Here is a 20,357-nt window from a genome sequence, read left to right on the forward strand (position 1 = left end):
TGCTAGATACTGAGCATGGTTTTAGAGTCCCTCCAAAGCCATTCGGGAATGAGTTAAGAAAACCTTCTAAGGAGTTCATGTTAAGTGATTAACTAGAATATTATATAAAATTCAGGGCCACTCTTAGCCTGAGGAAGGCTACATGCCTACCAGCAGTAAGAAAAATTCTAGGAAAGGAGATTACAAGTGGATATGTGTTAGAGCTTACTATAGTAATATATCAGCAAAGAGAAGTTATTTCTGGGAAGAAAATATAATAATAATAATAAACGATCACTGTTTGGGTTTTAACCAGATCAGCCAACCAACTACTGCTGCAGCATGGAGGTGGTGGGCTGCAGGGGAGGGCCCCTGACGACCGTCTGGCCACCGGAGTCTACAGGAGTGGTTCTCCCGTGGGTGGGAGGTACAACTGGCATCTAGACATGCTACTAAGGGTGCTGCTGAACATCCTACAATAACAGGATGGTCCACACAACAAAGAAGGATCTAATCCAAATGTCACAATGGCCAAAGTTGATGACAATTGGTCTAGGGAATATCTGAAGCCTTCTGTGCGGCTCAGCTGTGGATACTGATCCCTTTACCCAGTAATCATATGCCTGGATTAAAGGAGGAAAGTTCCCAGTTTTGCAGTTTGTGTTTGTATGCGTGGGAGGAGGGGAGGGAGGGCACCTTAAGGTAGCCAAGCCCAACTACCCTGCACATCCTGCATGAAGCCGGTTCCCACTGATGTGTGAGCACAGCTCTGACCCACAGTTAACAGCAAAGGCAGTTTTTGAGGGGACAGAAGTAGCCTTGTACATGGCTCCTGTATTCTGTAAGTTCATGTCTTCTAACTCAGTCTTCTTGTTTCCACTAAAAAGCAGGGCTATGACATAGTGGGCAAGAAAGAGGTTAAGGGCGGGAGGTATATTTCAGATGTAGAAAGAGCCTTTATTCTGAGATGTCCCCTACCACAACTGATGTATGTGTTAATTACACCGACGTTTCTAAGTGGAGCTCTACAAATACAGGCAATTTAAATACATCAGTACCTGGCGCACAGAAAGCACTCAGTTTCTTAATTAAGTCCTATTAATTAGTATGTCAATACTCCTAAATTAAAACTGTACTATTTTGGAGCTAGAAACTTTAAAAGTGTGATTTGCAACTTCAAGGCTTCATCTGTAACAATTTTTCCTCTTTAAGATATCAGCTACCATCCTTCAAGAAGAGGTGAGTCTTTAAGAAGGAACTTGTTTTTTCTTGCTTACTCGGAGAATATTTGATCATAGCATAGAGTAAGGATGTATGGAAAATTCTCGGGAAGAAATTAAAATAATCTGCAATGCCAACATCAGGAAAAAAGTATTGCTCACATTTTGATGTTTTGCTTTTTTGCACTTCTTTCTAGTCATGTAATATATATATATATATATATATATATTTATTTATTTATTTTTAATAAAATCATGTTGTATGTATAATAGCCTAGCCTACATTTAAACTTAGCATTTGGAATTGAGAACTCTCCAAAATGGTTACTTTATTTTAAAAATTGCATTTTTAATGAGAGCAAAGTAGTCTATGTTAGGGAGATATATATATATATATATATATATATATATATATACCTCCAATGTGCAGTTTTTAATTAGCTTTGAACATCTGTGGCATAAATCATTATCCAACTTTCTGATTGCTTTCAATGTTCCTGATATACTACATTGCAAAACTTTTTCCATTACTTAGAGAAATAGCCTTTTAGCTGTTTTTTGTTAGTTTGTTGTTTTTGCATTTTACCATAATGAACAATGACTACACATTTAAAAACAATAGTTTTTGGTAATTTTTACTTCTTTTTCTGGTTTTTAAAAAATGTCTCATGCCCACTTCTTTTTTAGGTAAGAGTTAAAGACTTTTATTATATATTTATTACAAAAGTTAACAAATATTTAGAAACATTAGTAAATGTTAAAATTAGAAAATGTCTCATTTGTTGAAAAGAATTCTTGCTGTTTGTCTTCCAACCTTAGGATTTTTATAAGAGAAAAAAATTTAATTTTTATGTGACCAAATCTGAGTTTTTCCTACAGAGAACAAACTGATGGTTGCAAGAGGGGAGGTGGCTGGGGGTGTGGGGGAAATGGGCGATGTGGCCTGAGGAGTACACTTACGATGATGAAAAAAAAAATCTGAGTTTTCCCTTTGTGGTTTCTTCTGTTACTTTTATACTCATCTATCTCTTATCTTGAGATTAAATACTCATGTATACTTTCTTTAGTATAAAGAAAAAACCACGAAAAACCACTGTAACAGAGGGATTCCTCTTACCTGACTTGCTGTTGGTCGCTTCTTCGGATCCCAATTCAACATTTCAGTCATAAGCTGAATCGCTTCATTACTGGCATTGGGAATAAGAGTTTTTAGGTTTATAGGAACACACTGGGGAAACCGGAAGTTCATAGAGGATGCAAGCTGGTACCCTTCTGGCCAGTCACTCTGTTTAAGGCATATATAAGTGGGTGGGACAGGAGAGCAAAAACGAAATGGTTTTTAGTGATCAATTTAAAAACACAGGTATAATATAACAATCACTGGTGGTTTAGTGTTGATTTATAGAAACAGAATGAAATACCAGACCTACAACTCAGTGCTATATGTAGTATAGAAAGAATATTAAACTCTTGTCCGTGTTTTAGATCTTAATGATGATACCCAGCCGACTTAGAATAAATAAGGCACAAGTGGTTTATACAAACAGCTGATCATTCCAAAGTCCCTCATAATGTTAAACATTGCATCCACTGTTAGAAACTGCACATAGTTAGGAAATAACAAATTACACGAAGCTTTAATTACTTGTCTAATTTTAACTACAAGGCACATACTAACATAATTAGGCTGTAATTATATGTACTTATTAAGTACATATCAGAAAGTAAGGTCTGGCTGAATGTGGTAGTTAATTGAGAAGTACTCAGGTCGAGGAATCAAATACCCGAGGCAGAGGTATGTAAAATGAAACAGGAAAGGTTAAGAGGAAATGGTCCAGGAACCTGGGATTCTAGAATTGATGCCAATGAATATTCGCAGAGTAAATGGGAAAGAGTCTAAGCGAGGATGGCCACGAGGTCTTCAACTGGTCATGAACCCAAAGTAAATATATAGAATTCTAAATAGAATGTTCCCTTAAGTTCTTAAAGGTAAGAACCCTTTTTTCTTCAGTCTTGAAGGATTCTGGCTTCTTATCCCACCCAATTAAAAAAAAAAGGACAAGAAAAATAACCATTAAAGCATATGCCTATTTGAAAATGAAAATATCAGATAGCTAGGTAAAAATCATAATCAAAAGTTATAACAACTTAAGGACATGAGTACTCACTTTTTTGGGAGTCCCTAAAACTTGGCAAATCTTAAAGATTTCATCGACCTCACTTGTCCCTGGGAAAAGTGGTCTTAATGTATATAGTTCAGCCATTATACTCCCAACAGCCCATATATCAATGGGAGAGCTATATACTGAAGATCTTAGTAAAACTTCAGGGGCGCGATACCTATGGAAATAGAAAACAAATCAAAACGGGCCATTTTGGTTGGAGTTGGAAAGATGGAAAAATGGTGGGGTTTCGTTATACATTTCAATCAAGGAACCAGTGCTAAGTGGCTTCTATGTATTTGGCATTTGCATAGCATGGTGGGGCTCAGTTGGACATAACACATTTTCCCTGACTACAAACAGTTGGTGGAGTTGGAGACAAACATAAATGAAATGTCCAAGTGGGCTAAGTTAGGAACTCAAATGAATCATTATGGAAATAAGTCCTGTAAGACAGGGTTGGGGGGGGGGTGGATCTGAACGGAAGCAGAGGTATTCTTAATGAGAACAGTAGCATAATTTATAAAATATATCCATGAAGTATTTATAAGAAGGATAGAAAACAAAAGATGAACAAAGACTATCTCTAAGTAGTGGGGTTTTCCTCTTCTTTTTACTTATCAGATTGAAAGTGCTGATTCCTTCAGTGGACTCAGTTCCCCCAACTGACAATATCTTCAGTGGAGAAAAATACCCTATTTATGAGAGCAAAGGTACCTGGTGGAAAAGTAGTCTCAATTCTAACTCCTTTTTTCACACTTAAATGTGTAGATTTAGCAGCCCAGATATTTCACAGTATTGCCTTTTTGCTTCTGTTCCGAGTACCTTTCTTTGACAGGTTTATTGAGATATAGTTTGAATAACATACAGCATATCCATTTAGAAGCGTATGCCTCAGGGGCTTTAAATATATTCAGTGAGTGTGTAATCCATTATCACATTCAATTTTGAATATTTTCATTGGCCCCAAAAGAAACTTCACACCTCTCCAATGTCCCTGTACCCCCAGCGCTAGTCTACTTTCTGCCTCTAGACATTTGCCTATTGTGTGTACTTCACACCAGTGGAACCATATTCTGTCCAATCCTTGTGGACTGGCTTCTTCCATTTAGCATGGCTTTTTTTTTTTTCTTTTTAAGATTTTATTTATTTATTTGACAGAGAGAGAGAGAGAGAACATAAATAGGCAGAGGGGCAGGCAGAGGGAGAGGGAGAAGCAGGCTCTCCACTGGGCAGGGAGCCCGACTCAGGGCTCGATCCCAGGACTCTGGAATCACGACCTGAGCCAAAGGCAGTCGTTCAACCGACTGAGCCACCCAGGCGCCCCACTTAATGTGTTTTCTCGGTGCATCCAGGTTGTATTGTAGCACCTATCAGTACTTCATTCTTTTTACCACCAAATAATATTCCATTATAAGGCTGTCGAACACTTTACTTATCCATTCATCAGTGGATGGGCACTTGGGTTGTTTCCAATTTTTGGCTATTATAAGGAATGCTGTTGTGAACATTCATATATAAGTTTTTGTGTGGGTGTGTGTTTTCCTTTCTCTGAGGTGCAGAGGTATGGAATTTCAGATCCCACGGGAACTATATGCTAAACCACCAAGGAGTTCTGGACTCTCCCGTGCATTTTACATTCACCCCAGCAACGTATGACGGATCCAGTTTCTCTGTGTCCTTGCCAGTACTTGATATTTTTATGAGATAAAATTAATAGTTTTGAAAGATGTTGAAAACAAGTCTTCTCAATTGCATTCCATTTCAGTATAGCGTCTGTATTTACCCAGTTGAAAATAGATACCAAAACCGGAACTGTGCTTCTTCCCCCCAGAAGCTCCCCAGTATTCCCCATCTCAATTAGTGCTGACACCATCCTTCCAGCTGCTCAGTAAACAAAGCAAAACAAAATAAAAACCCCCTTAGAATCATCGACTCCTTTATCTTATAATGCACATCTGATTCATCAGGAAATCCTGGCTGCCCTACTTTAAAAATAGCACCTCCATGGCCACCAGATCCAAGTCACTGTCATTCCCTGCCAGTGTAACAGTCTCCTACCTGGTCTCCCTGCTTCTTCCCTTGCTCTTCTAAAATCTGTTTTTAACCTACCAGTGAGAGTGATACTTTGAAGACCTGGCAGACCCCATCACACCTCTTCTCAGCATTCTCCAGGGGCTCCCCAGTTCACTAAGTTTAACAAGGCATCACAGTCCTTACGATGACCTATAAGGACCTGAGATCTTGCCCCATTTCCTTCTGCAGAATTCACACATGGCTTTCCTGTCTCAAGGCCTCTACACTCAGCATTTTCTTTGCCTGAAAGCTCCGTGCCTTGGCATCTCCTTCTCAGAGAGACCCTCTGTTTGAAATAGCAGCATGCACTTTCCCTCCCCTAGCCCTCCTACTCCCTGTCCGTTTCCATATTTTATTCTTCTCCATAATAATGTATCGTCATCTGATAGACAGATATTCTTGTTTTTATTGGAATGTAATACACATGCAGAAAAATGCACGTATCGTAAGAGGACAACTGGATGAATTGTCAAAAATAGAATATACCCATTGACCCAGCGCCAAGATCAAGAAACGGTGTTATCAGCATCCCAGGAGGCCCCTCTCTTGTACTCTGGCAGTCACTACTCAAGTAACTGCTACCCTGACTTCTAACAGCAGAGATTAGTTTTCTGTTTCTGTATTTTATAGAAATGGAATCATACCATATGTACTTTTTTTTTTTTTTTTTTTTTGGTCTGTTTGGCCTCTTACTCTCAGCATTATATCTGTGAGACTCTGTCATATTGTTGCATGTAGTGACTTTGGTTCACTTTGCTGTAAGGCATCCCACTGGATGAATATATATTATGCTACATGTGATGGACATTTGGGTAGTTTGGAGTTTGAGACATGAACATGTGAATGTCTTTCTGTAACTCATGATATTTTTAGCTTATTTGGGGTTTTTTTGGTTTTATTTTGTTTTAATATTTTATTTACTTATTTGACAGACAGAGGGAGAGAGAGAGAGAGAGCACAACCAGGGGAGCAGCAGGCAAAGGGAAAGGGAGAAGCAGGCTCCCCACTGAGCAGGGAGCCTGATGTAGGGGTCGGTCCCAGAGCCCTGGGATCATGACCTGAGCCAAAGGCAGACGCTTAATGACTGAGCCACCCAGGCACCCTAACTTGCTTATTTATATATGGGATGTCATGTAAGCAGCATGAGATCGATGGTTTTTCTGTTTCGTTCACTTCTGTGTTCCGCATGCCTGAAATAGTGCCTAGCACATAGTAGGTGTTCAACAAGTGTTTGTTGAATGAATGAATGAATGAATGAATGAAATCTCTTTTCCTTCAGAATAGTTGTGACCCAGTCCTTCTCTCTCCAAAGAATGCAAAATTCAGTTTAATATTTTGTTTTAAATACTCAAAATGGAACCTCTAGAAGACTATGTTAATGACACACTATAGTAAAGCTTCAACATAGACTTACTTCTGCCTCTACAGAGTTGCATAAAGCTACTCACCATCTGGTAGATACATAATCAGTATATGGTGGCTGTGATCTTAATTCTCTTGCAAGTCCAAAATCAGCAATTTTCACAAGTTCTGGACCCATACAAAGCAAGTTTTCTGGTTTCATATCCCTATGAAAAAAACCTTGGTAATGTAGAGAGGAAAAACAGTAATTGAGCATTATGTCTAAACATATTTGACTTCTCAACAAAATATAACTGAGCCTCTCTGTTGTAATTAGGGATGTGAACTTGGGGAGAAAAATCTATATTTATTATCTTAAAACTGATGGAGGTGGGGACCCTGCTTTCAAAATTTGATAAGGAAGTTTACACAGTATATGAGGCCACTTAAAATACCCACTTAACACATATTTTGTGAATCCAGTAAATTCAAGCACTTGGGCTAGATACTGCCACATTCCAATTATCTCCAGTAATATGCACAACTTGAAGGACGTATTATGGTCACTATTGTGTAGTAAATGAGGAGGGAGATGCCCAGAGAAAAGAAACCTAATTAAAGCCCCAGCAAAGCTACATAATCAGGCTTACATCACTTGTTTGAAAAGTCCATTAAACAAAAATAGAACTCCACACATTTTATCCAGTTCCTTCATTTACAATTACTTTATTTAATAGCTCAGTTCTCCCCTGGCAGCTGCCTTATTGAAAAATGCAATTATTTACCAATTCAGTATGTAAAATAAGTGGTTACTGAAGCTGAGAGGCAGGGCAATGAAACTGAGGCAGAAAATGCAGCAAGAAGAACATGAAAACCCTCTTGTACATTTCTTTCTTTTTTTTTAAAGATTTTATTTATGTATTTGACAGAGAGAGATCACAAGTAGGCAGAGAGGCAGGCAGAGAGAGAAAGAGAGGAAGAAGCAGGCTCCCCACTGGGCAGAGAGCCTGATGCGGGGCTCTATCCCAGGACCCTGAGATCATGACCTAAGCCAAAGACAGACGCTTAACCCACTGAGCCACCCAGGTGCCCCTCTTCATGTATTTCTAAGGGGGATCTAAAGTTTGCTGGCTGTAGACAGATGGCCTGTCTTCCAGTGACCTTGCAAGGTGAGAGAATCCAGAAGGATCCTGGTCATCAGTTGTAGTCATCGTCGTGAGGGGGTTTTCATGTAGTTGTAGCCTAAAGATTTTAAGTCAAATCTTAAGCCCGAGCTTTTTCATTCCTGCTAAGCCTGTGTGGACTCTATGTATGTGACATCTACAACAGTTTTGTCCTCAGTTTATCTGGGACTTCTTACTCAAACTAGTTGTTGAGATCCATTTCACGAACTTTCAAGGGAAATACACTGCACTTTCGTAACATGAAGACCAGAACAGGAGCACACGTGGTGGTGAGTAAAGCAACATAAAAACATACAGAATGACACCAGTTGTGTATCTGCACAGTTGACATTTCCCCCATTCTCACAAATGTATCAGTAACTTGGTCCTTATTTTAACTAAAATAATAGTCTTGTTTTTAGTCAGCTACTATTTAAAAATATTTACTCAAAATATTACATCTGAGATCTTCTCCACTACAGCAAGAATAATGTAGCATTCGTAACACTGTCTGTTGTTCTTGGGATCTGGTGTCCCCAATCACTGCATCATCGGTTGTATAACCAACCATATGTTATTCATATTATTTACTTGTAACAGCAGTTTTTAACCCCCAAACTAACTTCTTCCTTCAACCACTTTCACTCTGAGGTTGCTGGTAGTTCATATATATAGATATATCCAAGGAATATATCATATATATCATGTATATATATCCAAGGAATGGAAACCAGTTTTATCACTAACCTGAAAAATATCAATTATCACAAAGTTGTTTCCAAAATCAAATAATTTATAATGCTTTTGATTTTTCCACACTACACTTGTTTCTACTGGCATAAATTAACTCCGGCAAATATCATGAGTTACCATGCTGGCCAGTGTTTGAAAATAGGCTGAATATCAAAAATTCATTATGAACAATTAAAATAGAATATATCTTTGTTTCCATGTGATTAATAAATGACTTTAATCAATGGATTGTAGTATATCATCATAGGCTTTAGACTTTCTATTTTTAACATCTTCCTTCTTTTTCTTTTTTAAAACTTAAATTCAATTAGCCAACATCATGAGTTTCAGATGTAGAATTCCATAATTCATCAGTTGCTTATAACATCCAGTGCTCATCACATCTCATGTCCTTCTTAATTAGGGTTTAGACTTTTAAAGGACAAAAAAAGTGGGGTTCAGGAATATTCTGACAATGCTTATATGGAACAAATGATTAAAATAGAGTTTTTAGAAAATAAATTACTTCCTTTAACAGTTAAAGGGAAAAGGAGAAAATATGGGATGAAACATGAAAACATGCTAACGATGGGGATTTTCAGATGCCTCTGTTCATAATACAGTGATAATCTGGCATAAACTCTTTCCATTTAATATCTAAACATCTAGGGATTCTAAACAAATGTTTGCCAAATATTTTCATAATAATCATGTTAACTTTTTGGATGAATTATTTTGGTTTGATAGATACATAAAAAACTTATAAATGAAGATCACATAAATAGAATTTCATAGAAACAAGAACAAGCACTTTAATTTCACTCAAAGAACAGAAACTAAATGTAAATACTAAGAAAACTATAAAATATCATAGCACTGGTGCTTTAAACTGTTTAAATGTTGATAAGTGGTCATGTGATCAAAGCATTCCAATCTTTTCCAAAAGAAGGGCATTTTGTTTGTTTTGTTTTCATTTCCATGGTAAAATTGGGGAATGAAGTTGTGGGATGGGTGTATGATAACTGAGAGCAAAGGCTGATGATCAAAGTGTTAACAAATTCTGCTGTAGAGGAAGATAGTTAAAGAGTACAGAAATTCTGTGTTATATGGAATTACAGAAATTCTAGGTTTTTAAAAATAAAATTGTCAGTGTGTACAGCCCATACTCCAAATCTGTAGTTATTCAGTATAACACTATTTAACAGATTATATATGATTTCTGTGCATGACCTTGACAGTAATCTAAAGAGGCAAGGAAAGGAAATTTAAACTTACCATGTTTATGGATAAATGCCAGCCCCTGCAATATTTGATACATAATATTTCTGATGACTGACTCAGGGAACAGCTTGTTTCTGTAAAGATAGGAACAAATAAATGTTTCTGTAAAGACAGGAACAAATAAATGTTTGTCGTGTAATTCTGTTAACCAACCAACCAAAAGAAGAGAGCAGGTGTTCCTCCTCCCTTGGAACCCCTGTTGGTTTCATGATCATGGTTAAGGGTGTGATTTATAGCTTTATAGTTGTTAAGGTTACACATTTAAAACATGACAATTACAATTATTGTCTGTTTTGATGTTTGATAAAAACTCAAATCCAGTAATGGATGTGTTGCACAGATACTCAGCTAAATTTTAAACTGTCCTGAGAGGAGCAAAGTAAATTGGAAAACTGATATCCATCAGATAAGCCAAGTGGTGGGCGCCTGGATGGTTCAGAGGTTAAAGCCTCTACCTTCGGCTCAGGTCATGATCCCAGGGTCCTGGGATCGAGCCTCACATTAGGCTCTCTGCTCAGCAGGGAGCCTGCCGCCTCCTCCTCTCTCTCTCTGCCTGCCTCTCTGTCTACTTGTGATCTGTCTGCCAAATAAATAAAAATCTTAAAAAAAAAAAAAGAGTTTTAGGGGCATAACTGCTTCCGTTCTATATTGTTTACTAGTACCGTCCAGTGGAAATATAGTAAGAGCCACAAATGAGAACCACTTATGTATTAAATTTTCTCTAGTAACCACATTAAAAAAAAAAACAAATGAAATGTGAAATTAATTTTTAACAATATATTTTATTTTATATATACTAGATGTTATTTCAACATGTGATCAATATAAAAATTAATCAGTTTCCTTTTTTTGGTACCAAGTTTTCGAAGTCTGATGTGTATTTTAATTTTACATTTAAAGCACATCTCAATCCAGACTGGCCACATTTTTAAGAGTTCAAGAGTCCCATGTGAATAGTAGCTACTGTACTGGACAGAGGGGCTTTATGTGGAATTTATATGAAGTCTAAAGTAAGATCCTAATAGGGACTAAATTAAGACAAACATTAATTGCTAACATGCCACAAATTAATGTTTTTGATTTTTATTTTTTGATCCTAAATTAATTCTTTGACCCTGAAACCATGCTGTTTTGGAAGTATTTTAAACTTCGAAAGCTCATCATAATTTCAACATTTTCTACCATTTTTGTTATGGCATGATTGATTAGATTAGGGTGTTTATTCAAAATGTTCTCAATGTGTAGAAAATGGCTTATTTTTGAGTAATGTTAACTATATCATATGTTTATGTAGTGTTTTAAAATATACCACCAAATGGGCTAAGAACACACAATAGACAAAGAAAGATAAAGTCTGGTCTTATATCAAAATTGAAAATAGTATTGATCACATATTATTGAAATATTTTTAAAACTCATTTTCATAAACAATAAAATAAATTTTAAAAGAAACAAAATATTTTTATCCTTGCCAACAATTTAAATTTATAAAAAGAATGCTATAAATTAAAGATACAGTTATAGCATTGAAGCAAGGATTTCTGTATATTGGCCTTCAGGTAAAATAGATAAAAAAGTTTACGTGAATAAAAAAGACTTTTAATCTTCATCCTTAAAACAATGTTCAGGAAGTTAAGCTACCAAAAACAAGGTGTAAAAATAACACTTAACCTCAGATAGCTCTTTACCATGTACAATTGTTAATTGTTAAATTTATACCTTTGACATTAAATAATATTCAAACAATATCATTTTTAGTTCCAGTTAATTTAGAAATCTGGAATTGAATCATGAAATTCCAAAGTTGATCCTCTTTAGTGTTCATTTACTATTGCACTAAGCATGTCTAATAACAGATATATATAGCTATATAACTATACATGGATCTATATTATTTTATATATATATAAATAAAATCTTAAGGAAAAAAATACACACACATATATATATATATCTTAAGGAAAAAATAAGATATATATCTTGAGGAAGAAAACACACACATATATATTTTTATATTTTTAAATTTTATATATATATACATATTTAAGTAATCTCTACATCCAGAGTAGGGCTCTAGCTTACAACCCCGAGATCAAGAGCCATACGCTCTACTGACTGAGCCAGCTAGGTGCCCCTTATATATTTTTTAAATCAGATAAAAGTATAACATTTCAAATATTTATATTTAGTTAATTACTTAATTTCTTTTTCTTCAACACATATATCTTAATATATATTACACATAAGTTTATCACTCCATACATTTTACTTATTTTATGTTTTTAAAGATTTTATTTATTTTCTCGACAGAGAGAGAGACAGAGAACAAGCAGGGGGAGCGGCAGGGAGAGGGAGAAGCTGACTGCCCATGCATCAGGGAGCCCGGGATCATGACCTGAGCCAAAGGTAGCCGCTTAGCCGACTGAGCCACCCAGGTGCCCCACTCCATACATTTCAAAGAGCATAATTATTAGAAGCCAAAAATTTAAGATTGCCCGTCACCTGATTAAGAAACTATTCGGATTTTTCAGTGTTCTAACCCAGTCCTAATGCATTTACATGTATAACTTTTATATTAAGTATCAGTGTCAAATAATTATGATTTTGATTTCTGTTTTTTATCCACTCAGGCATTTTCATAATCTTCATAGCTGTCACCTTTAATGGCTACAAAATAATTCCATCAATATTATAAACTATAATTACCAATCTATTCTCCTAATCGTTACTTCTTTTAAGAAGTTTAAAGAGATCGGGCGCCTGGGTGGCTCAGTGGGTTAAAACCTCTTCCTTTGCCTCAGGTCATGATCCCAGGGTCCTGGGATGGAGCCCCGCATCGCAAATCATCGGGCTTTCTGCTCAGCAGGGAGCTTGCTTCTTCCTCTCTCTCTGCCTGCCTCTCTGCCTACTTGTGATCTCTGTCTGTCAAATAAATAAATAAAATCTTAAAAAAAAAAAGTTTAAAGAGATAAGTGAAGCATGCTATAGTCATTTAGCAGAACATACTAACTATAGTAACTGTGAAGATTATGTATCAGCATAACAAAATGCTTGTAAGTCAATCAATCAAATAAAAAATGATCACCATTAAAATTGCAACTATGTAAAAAAATGGCTGGGATCAAGGGCTAGAAAGAACTCTAGAAAAACAAACACTGATTTGAGGGGCAAAATTTTTTTTAATTTTAACTGCTATTAATGTTTTAATGGATAGCTTGTGGAACCTAGTATTTTTTGAAAAAGGAAAAAAATGATTAAAGAAAATTTCACTCACCAGCCCTAAGGATTACCTTGAGTGTGTACATGATGTGTATATGAAAGAAATAGAGAGACAGCAGTCATCGTTCCACTGGGAAGTTTATTTCTAAAGTATTTTAGGATCTTCTGTTGAACAACTCTGGCTTTAAAAGCAGGTAAAATGGTCATTAATCTCCCACATGTGACCATCAGTTACCACCAAAATATTAGCCTCCCCAAGCTCAAGGCAGATACCTGAAGCTCTCTTTAGAGATTCTGTTCATGGGTTTAAAAATGAAAATGAGAATTTCTTTGCGATTGGTAACACATTAAGTTTTATCGTTCACTTAAACATTCTAACAAATGAACTTATTAGATCCCTTCACGAAAACTGCCTCCCTTTTTTCATTCACCTTTCACAATTTGCTTGCGAGAGCAATGAAGGTAATCTCAATTTTGTTCACGTCTGGCTTTATTAGTATTAAAACTATAGAAGGATTTTGGGGGTGCCTGATTGACTCATTTGGTTTAAGGGTCTGACTCTTAATCTCAGCTCAGGTCTTCATCTTAGGGTCATGAGTGCAAGCCCCATGTTGGGCTCCACTGGGCAAAGAGCCTACTTAAAAAACAAACCAATAAGCCAAACTATAGATAGATTTTGTTTCAAAAGTATAGATAGATAAGGTGGTAAAAATGGTCAGAAAAATGATGACTATGAAAAATGGTGACTATGTCATAGCTGGTTCTTCTTCAAGGTTATCAAGGTAACAGCTGATTAATTTACATCCACCTCTTGGAGTGCTAAATCTATACACTGTTAAGTGTAACATATTGAAGGGTTCCAAGGAACTCACAGAGGAGATAACAGGGAAAACATTATAGTTTTTATCAAATAAAGACATACCTGTCTTTCATTAATTGATAGAGGTTTTCTTTCATATATTCAAATATAAAATAGAGATGGTCATTTTCTCTGATAACTTCTTTAAGTTTAATCACATTGGCATGATTGAGTTTCTTCAGAGACTGTAACACAGCAAATCAGCATTAAAATTCTTAAAACAAAGTTATTGAAGTCGGCAAAATCTCATCAATCTCTATGATAATTACCTTAAGTAATCTTCCATTTCTTCTGCATTCATGAGTGAATTAAGTTTTAATGTCTATAAAACATCTTAGAATACCAATTTTAAAGTAAGCAGTAATTGTTTTAAGTAATGAATGTAAGTACAAAAATAAACCAAGCCAATAATACCTGCCAAACATTTCAATCTGTCACTTTTTTTTTTCTCAGTCTATTCACTAGGCCTAAGTTTTTTTCTGACTTAACTATGTGAAGTTCCATACAAAGGTATCCAGAAATTTATGCACATAAAATATACAAAAACATACAGCATAAAATAGAAATGGTATGTAGTAATTAAAAGTTGTCTTTCCTTTGATAACATGAATTAAAATGCTCTTAAAAGTGAGTATACATTGAAATATGAGTGTATAGTTTTTTCTGTTGTCCTCTACTGACATTCGGGAAAGAAATGAGAAATCACTTTGGAAGATAAAGAAAAAAAACATAAGAAATACAATTATCTTTGGAACGTTTCCTACAAAGAACAGAACAATCCCTTTAGCTACCGTCCTCATAAATAAGACAGGGTGAGGCAGAGAGAAGGTCGCCTAGGGTTCTTTATACCTGTAGGATCTTACCTTAACTTCTCTCAAGTTCATACATTCATCCCAAGAATAGAACTTTCTCTTCATTCTGAAATCAAACAAAAAAAAACCTTAATGTACAGGGACAGAGGATTTGAAACACAACTTATGCTGTTGGCTTTCTTACACTAGTATTCACTTTGGGTAACTGTGATCCTCCCTCCTCCTTAAAAGGAAGTCCCCTCTCTTCTGTATATCTCAAGGCAGTTTGGTACAGGTGCACGATTATGTTCTATCTGAAATTCTGCTTTAAACACAATGGTGAAAGGATTACCATTAATCTTCCTTTCTGGGTGCCTTCCCATATTTCCCTCATCAGTTTAATTGTGCTTTTCTAAAAGGTCCCCTTCCAAATTTTCTCTTTCTAGAACCTAACAGATAAATATGAAACACTAAAGTGGAGAGGGGAAGAAAATCACAAGCGCTGTTAGCAAATTTAGTGATGTAACTTGAACTGAGGATGTCTATATCATTACCTCTGCTTTAAACAAGCAGCCCATAAAGTTAAGTGATTCAGGTCAACCAAAATTCAGAAGCAACCAAACTCTAGAAATAGTTCTTTTTAAAATTTTTTTTCTTAATTTTTATTATTGAAGTTTAGCTGACATACAATGTTACATTAGTTTTAGGTATATAACATAGTGATTCAACAGTTATGTACATTATGAAATGCTCGCGATGGTAAGTGTAGTCGCCATCTGATATTATTACAATATTATTTACTTTATTCCCTTTGCTCTACTTTTTGTCTCTGTGATTTATTTATTTCACGACTGGAAGTTTGTACCTCATAATCCCCTTTACCTATTTCTTTCATCTACCCCCCCACCCTGCAACCACAAGTTTGTTCCCTTTATTTGAGTCTGTCTTTTTATTCATTTATTTTATTTTTTTTACCTTTTAAATTCCACATATACATGAAAGCATATGGTATTTGTTCTTCTCTGACTTGTTTCACATAGCATAGTACTCTAGGCGCATCCATGTTATCATAAATGGCAAGATTTCTTTCTTTTTTATAGCCGGATAATATTCCATTGTATATATATATACCAGATCTTCATCATCTTTATTTTTTTTTTAGTTTTTATTTAAATTACAGTTAGTTAACATATAGAGCATATTAGTTTCAGGTGTACAATAGAGTGATTCAACGCTTCCATACATCACCCAGTGCTCATTATGACAAGCACCTTCCTTAATCACCCCATCATCTGTTTCTCCCATCCCCCACTGCCCCCCTCTGATAATCATCAGTTTGTTCTCTATAGTTAAGAGTCTGTTTCTTGGTTTGCCCCCTCTCTCTCTTCCCCACCCCCGTTGTTTGTTTGTTTTGTTTCTTAAATTCCACATATGAGTGAAATCATATGGTATTTGTCTTTCTCTGACTGACTTATTTCACTTAGCAGAATACTCTCTAGCTCCACCCATGTCATTGCAAACGGCAAGATTTCATTCTTTTTATGGCTAATACTCCTTTATATGTATCCTTTATACACCTACACACACACCCCCCACATCTTCTTTACCCATTCATCTATTAATGGATACTTGAATTGCTTTCATATCTTGGCTATTGTAAATAATGCTGCAGTGAATATAGGGGTGCATATATCTTGTCAAATTAGTGTTTTTTCACTTTGGGGGAGTAATTAGTCAGTAATAGAATTCCTAGATCATGTGGCAGTTCTATTTTTAATTTTTTGAAGAACCTCCATACTGTTTTCCACAATAGTTGTACCAATTTATAATCCCTTTTCTCCACATCCTTACCAATGCTTGTTATTTCTTGTCTTTTTAATTTTAGTTATTCTGACTAATGTGAGGTGATATCTCATTGTGTATTTGATTCACATTTCCCTGATGATTAGTGACACTGAACATCTTTTCATGTGTCTGTTGGTCATATGTATTTCTCTTTGGAAAAATGTCTGTTCAGGTACTCATCCATTTTTAAATTAGATTATTTGTGGTTTTTGGTGTTGAGTTATAGAAGTTCTTTATATATTTTGGATATTAATCCCCCATCAGGTATATTATTTGCAAATATCTTCTTCCATTTAGGAGGTTGCTTTCCTGAATTCTGTTCTCTATTTTCCCTCTTTGATCCCAATGTTACCATTAGAGATAAATATACCAAAAGTAATAAAGGTAACAAAATAATTCCACTAAACACCACAAATAGAGGTTTGTTTTTTTTTTTATGAACATTTTTTTAGTCACCATGCAAAATGAGATATAAGAAAAAAGAGGATTTATGTTCTAAAAAATATTTCTTCAAGTAAAGAAATAACAAAGCTGGATTATGAAAACAAGGACCCTACAAGCACCTGGGTGACTCAGTCAGTTAAGCATCTGACTCATGATTTCTGCTCAGGTCATGATCAGGTCATGATCTCAGGGTGGTGGGATCTAGCCCTGCCTCAGGCTGCACACTCAGTAGGAGTCTGCTTGAAATCCTCTTCCTCTACTTCTCCTCCCTTCCCCCCATCACATGCTCTCTCTCTCTCTCAAATTTTTAAAAAATATTTTACAAATTCCTATGTGCCCTACTGTTTTCATTTAGTAATATAATCTCCTATTGAGGGGTTCTAGAAGATTCTCAGGAAGCTTAAAGTTATCTTTATTGATTAAACGAATTCCTATAGGAATTATTCAGAGTCCCTTCAACAGTGTAATACACAAGGGTAAGGAAATGAGTAAAGGAATGGCAGCACAAAGAACTGGCAGCATGCCATGGTCATTAACAATGTGGGCTGTGGAACTGCCTGCTGGCTCCAAACCCTTGCTTAGTGACTCACTGAGGTATGACCTTGTACAGGTTCCCCATTGACCGTTCTATGCCTCAAATTCCATAGTTACAAGTAGAAATTACTGCATATGAAAAGCCTATTGCAAATTGCTTAATTCAGCGCTCAGTAAATACTGGTTGCTCTTGTTTTTACCAGTATCAATGATCAGTTATGACAGACATGAAGGGCATCACTGCTCTTATTTCTAAAGCATCCTTAATGAATGAGAATTTCATTTATTCTCATTAAGGTGCAGAAATTTATGGAGGTTTAAGAAATTGATGGTTTACAAGTTACTTACCAAAAGATACATTTCTATGCTATAGATTTATAAATATCTTGCTAATTTGATAAGGCAAATGTAGCACAATGTTAAATTTAAATGTCAGTTTTTAAAAAAGTCAATTCAAATATAGTATATAAGAGAAGTTTAAGAAAATGATCAAATCCATCCAGAACTGTGCATATGATGTTATTATTCTTATAAATTGTAAGATTTTTAAAAATCCATTTTTGAGACACTAGATAGTATGTATATTCCTTCTTCAATTTCGTAAAAATTGGAATTTTTATTCTATTTGAAACTTTGTACTGGCTGCATCCACATATTCTAATATTCTAATATTCATTTCTTCCCATCAATTACTACTACTCATCAATACTGCCCTAAGGCAATGTAGGTGTCTATATGCAACAAATACTGAAGTTTCCTTATAAAACAATTATCTAATTTCTTCAACCAATGTGAAGAACCTAATTTTAAGAAATTAAGCCAGTTTGTTAGAATGATAGGAAAAGGCACCTCCTTTTAAATGTCCTGCCTTTTTCTCTTTCATTTATTCATTCATTCAACAACTACTACATGCCAGGGCAAGGTACAAATGAGAACCAGAGATGGTTATCATGGCACCTCCCATTAACACAAAATAGGCTTTAGATGAGTGAACACAAAACAGACAAATTAGTTACAAGGACCATGAGGTAAGGGGCTCTTTTTAAAAAATATAATGGCCTGGCCTTTTTGATAAAGCAGTATGTCAGTTGTGACCCGAAAAACAGAGGGTACCAGCAGGGGAAAAACTGAAAGACTGAAAAAATAGAAGTTTTACCCAGACAGACAGAGCTAGAAAGAGCTGGCTGGTCAAGGAAATAAAAGACCATTTCAGGCTGATCCTTGTTAGTAATTCCCTGAGCTAATTTTCCTATCTATTCCCAGCTAGTGATCTGAAGAAAAGGATAGTACTCTCCTAGGTCACTGTTTCTGCTCTGCTTTTTCTCCATAGCACTTACTATCTCTAACATCCTCCTCCTTCAAGCTCCTTGAAGACACCCCTACATGCTACATCAATTTTTGGCATACAGCAAGTCCTCAATAAGTATTTACTAAATGACAGGATGAATTTCTGTACCCACAGTTGGACTCATGAGGAACTATCCCACAAACAGGAGACCCTCCAAAATAGAATTGCCTTCCAAGTCCTTAAAGAGCAGAGAGCTTAATAAATATTTTAAATTTAATGAGATAAGAGGATCTTACTACCATCCGCTAGAAATGAATTATTACAACCTTTTTTTGTTTGTTTGTTTTTGATGGCAGCAGATACAAGGTTTCTTGCCAGAGATAAATTGAAATTTCAAAAAGAAAATTTTCAAAAAGGTACCTTTTATCTTTTTCTTTATAGTGTTCTCCCAACTTCTAACCACTCATCCGCCAACTCATCCAAGCCAGTTTGAGGGCATTTCAAGACTGCTCAGAAGGCTTGCCCACTGCTTACTGAATCAAGTACAGACTTTCTTCCCATGTTCATGTCTGAAATTATAACACTCTGACATCTACCAGCTGCCGTGCCACACCCTGGTTTCTCCCGGCTATCTCCCTACTGCGCTAGTGCTCAGACTCTTCGCCATTTCACTCCTCAAACTTCATTCTCCTGATTCTTCTGCTTAAAAGGCTTTCAGAATGAAAAATACCTTCATCCAGATAATGCTTCCCTTCAAGAGGACATGCTTCTTGCTCTTTGAAGATTAACGATAAAGCAGCTCTTCATCTGCTACACAAAATGTATTCAACATGGAATTTATTTAGAATTCTTCATCCAACTTGGATGGATTTAAAGTGTTATTCCTACAATATTTGTGGCCTGAATTCTCAGTGCCTTAAGTTTTAGGCCACGAAGCACAAGATGATGGTCCTGATCGGATATTATGGAATGTAGGTTGTTTTGGTAACAAATAGGGATACATTGAGAATGGAGAATACAGGGTCTAATTCTTCAAGCCAAGTTTATTGCTTTGCCTCAGACTTGAGAGAAATGGCATAGTCTTCTGTATGACTCTTGCAGGTCAAAAACCATCCTAAAATTATGTCTGGTCAAGAATTTTAGGAGTAATGAGTGAACATTCATATTGATAAGCCTGCTGGTAGCCTGTCTTCATTGTTCTTCACTCCAAAGAGCTGCTCCCTTCTATATATAAACACCTTGCTGTCATGAGGAATGGTTCTACCCTCTAAGATCTCAGCCTTTCAGACTTCACACTCTGACCACATCCTCCTGTCTTTTCTCCATCATTACCATTGGATAAAATGTATGTGTCTACTTGTTCCACACTTGGCTTTACCTGCCTCCTCCTCTAGCTTGGATCCCATGGTCAGCCTTCCCACTC

The 20,357-nt window shown here is 36.0% G+C and overlaps 1 protein-coding gene across 5 annotated transcripts in view; it reads right to left on the reverse strand.

The window, feature by feature from the left end:
• MAK (male germ cell associated kinase) overlaps nucleotides 1-20,357 on the reverse strand; it is a 56,988-nt gene that overhangs the window by 24,732 nt on the left and 11,899 nt on the right. For all 5 annotated transcript variants that reach the window (XM_082730915.1, XM_082730916.1, XM_082730913.1 and 2 more), the window contains 6 exons: nucleotides 14,896-14,950; nucleotides 14,096-14,217; nucleotides 9,949-10,028; nucleotides 6,886-7,018; nucleotides 3,368-3,539; nucleotides 2,317-2,484 (listed from right to left, as the gene is read on the reverse strand). In XM_082730915.1, coding sequence (XP_082587041.1) covers nucleotides 2,317-2,484; nucleotides 3,368-3,539; nucleotides 6,886-7,018; nucleotides 9,949-10,028; nucleotides 14,096-14,217; nucleotides 14,896-14,950 — 730 coding nt within the window. The remainder of the gene's footprint in view (nucleotides 1-2,316; nucleotides 2,485-3,367; nucleotides 3,540-6,885; nucleotides 7,019-9,948; nucleotides 10,029-14,095; nucleotides 14,218-14,895; nucleotides 14,951-20,357) is intronic.

This window comes from Mustela nivalis (genome assembly GCF_964662115.1).
Source record: "Mustela nivalis genome assembly, chromosome: 5".
Taxonomy (NCBI): Eukaryota; Metazoa; Chordata; class Mammalia; order Carnivora; family Mustelidae; genus Mustela; species Mustela nivalis.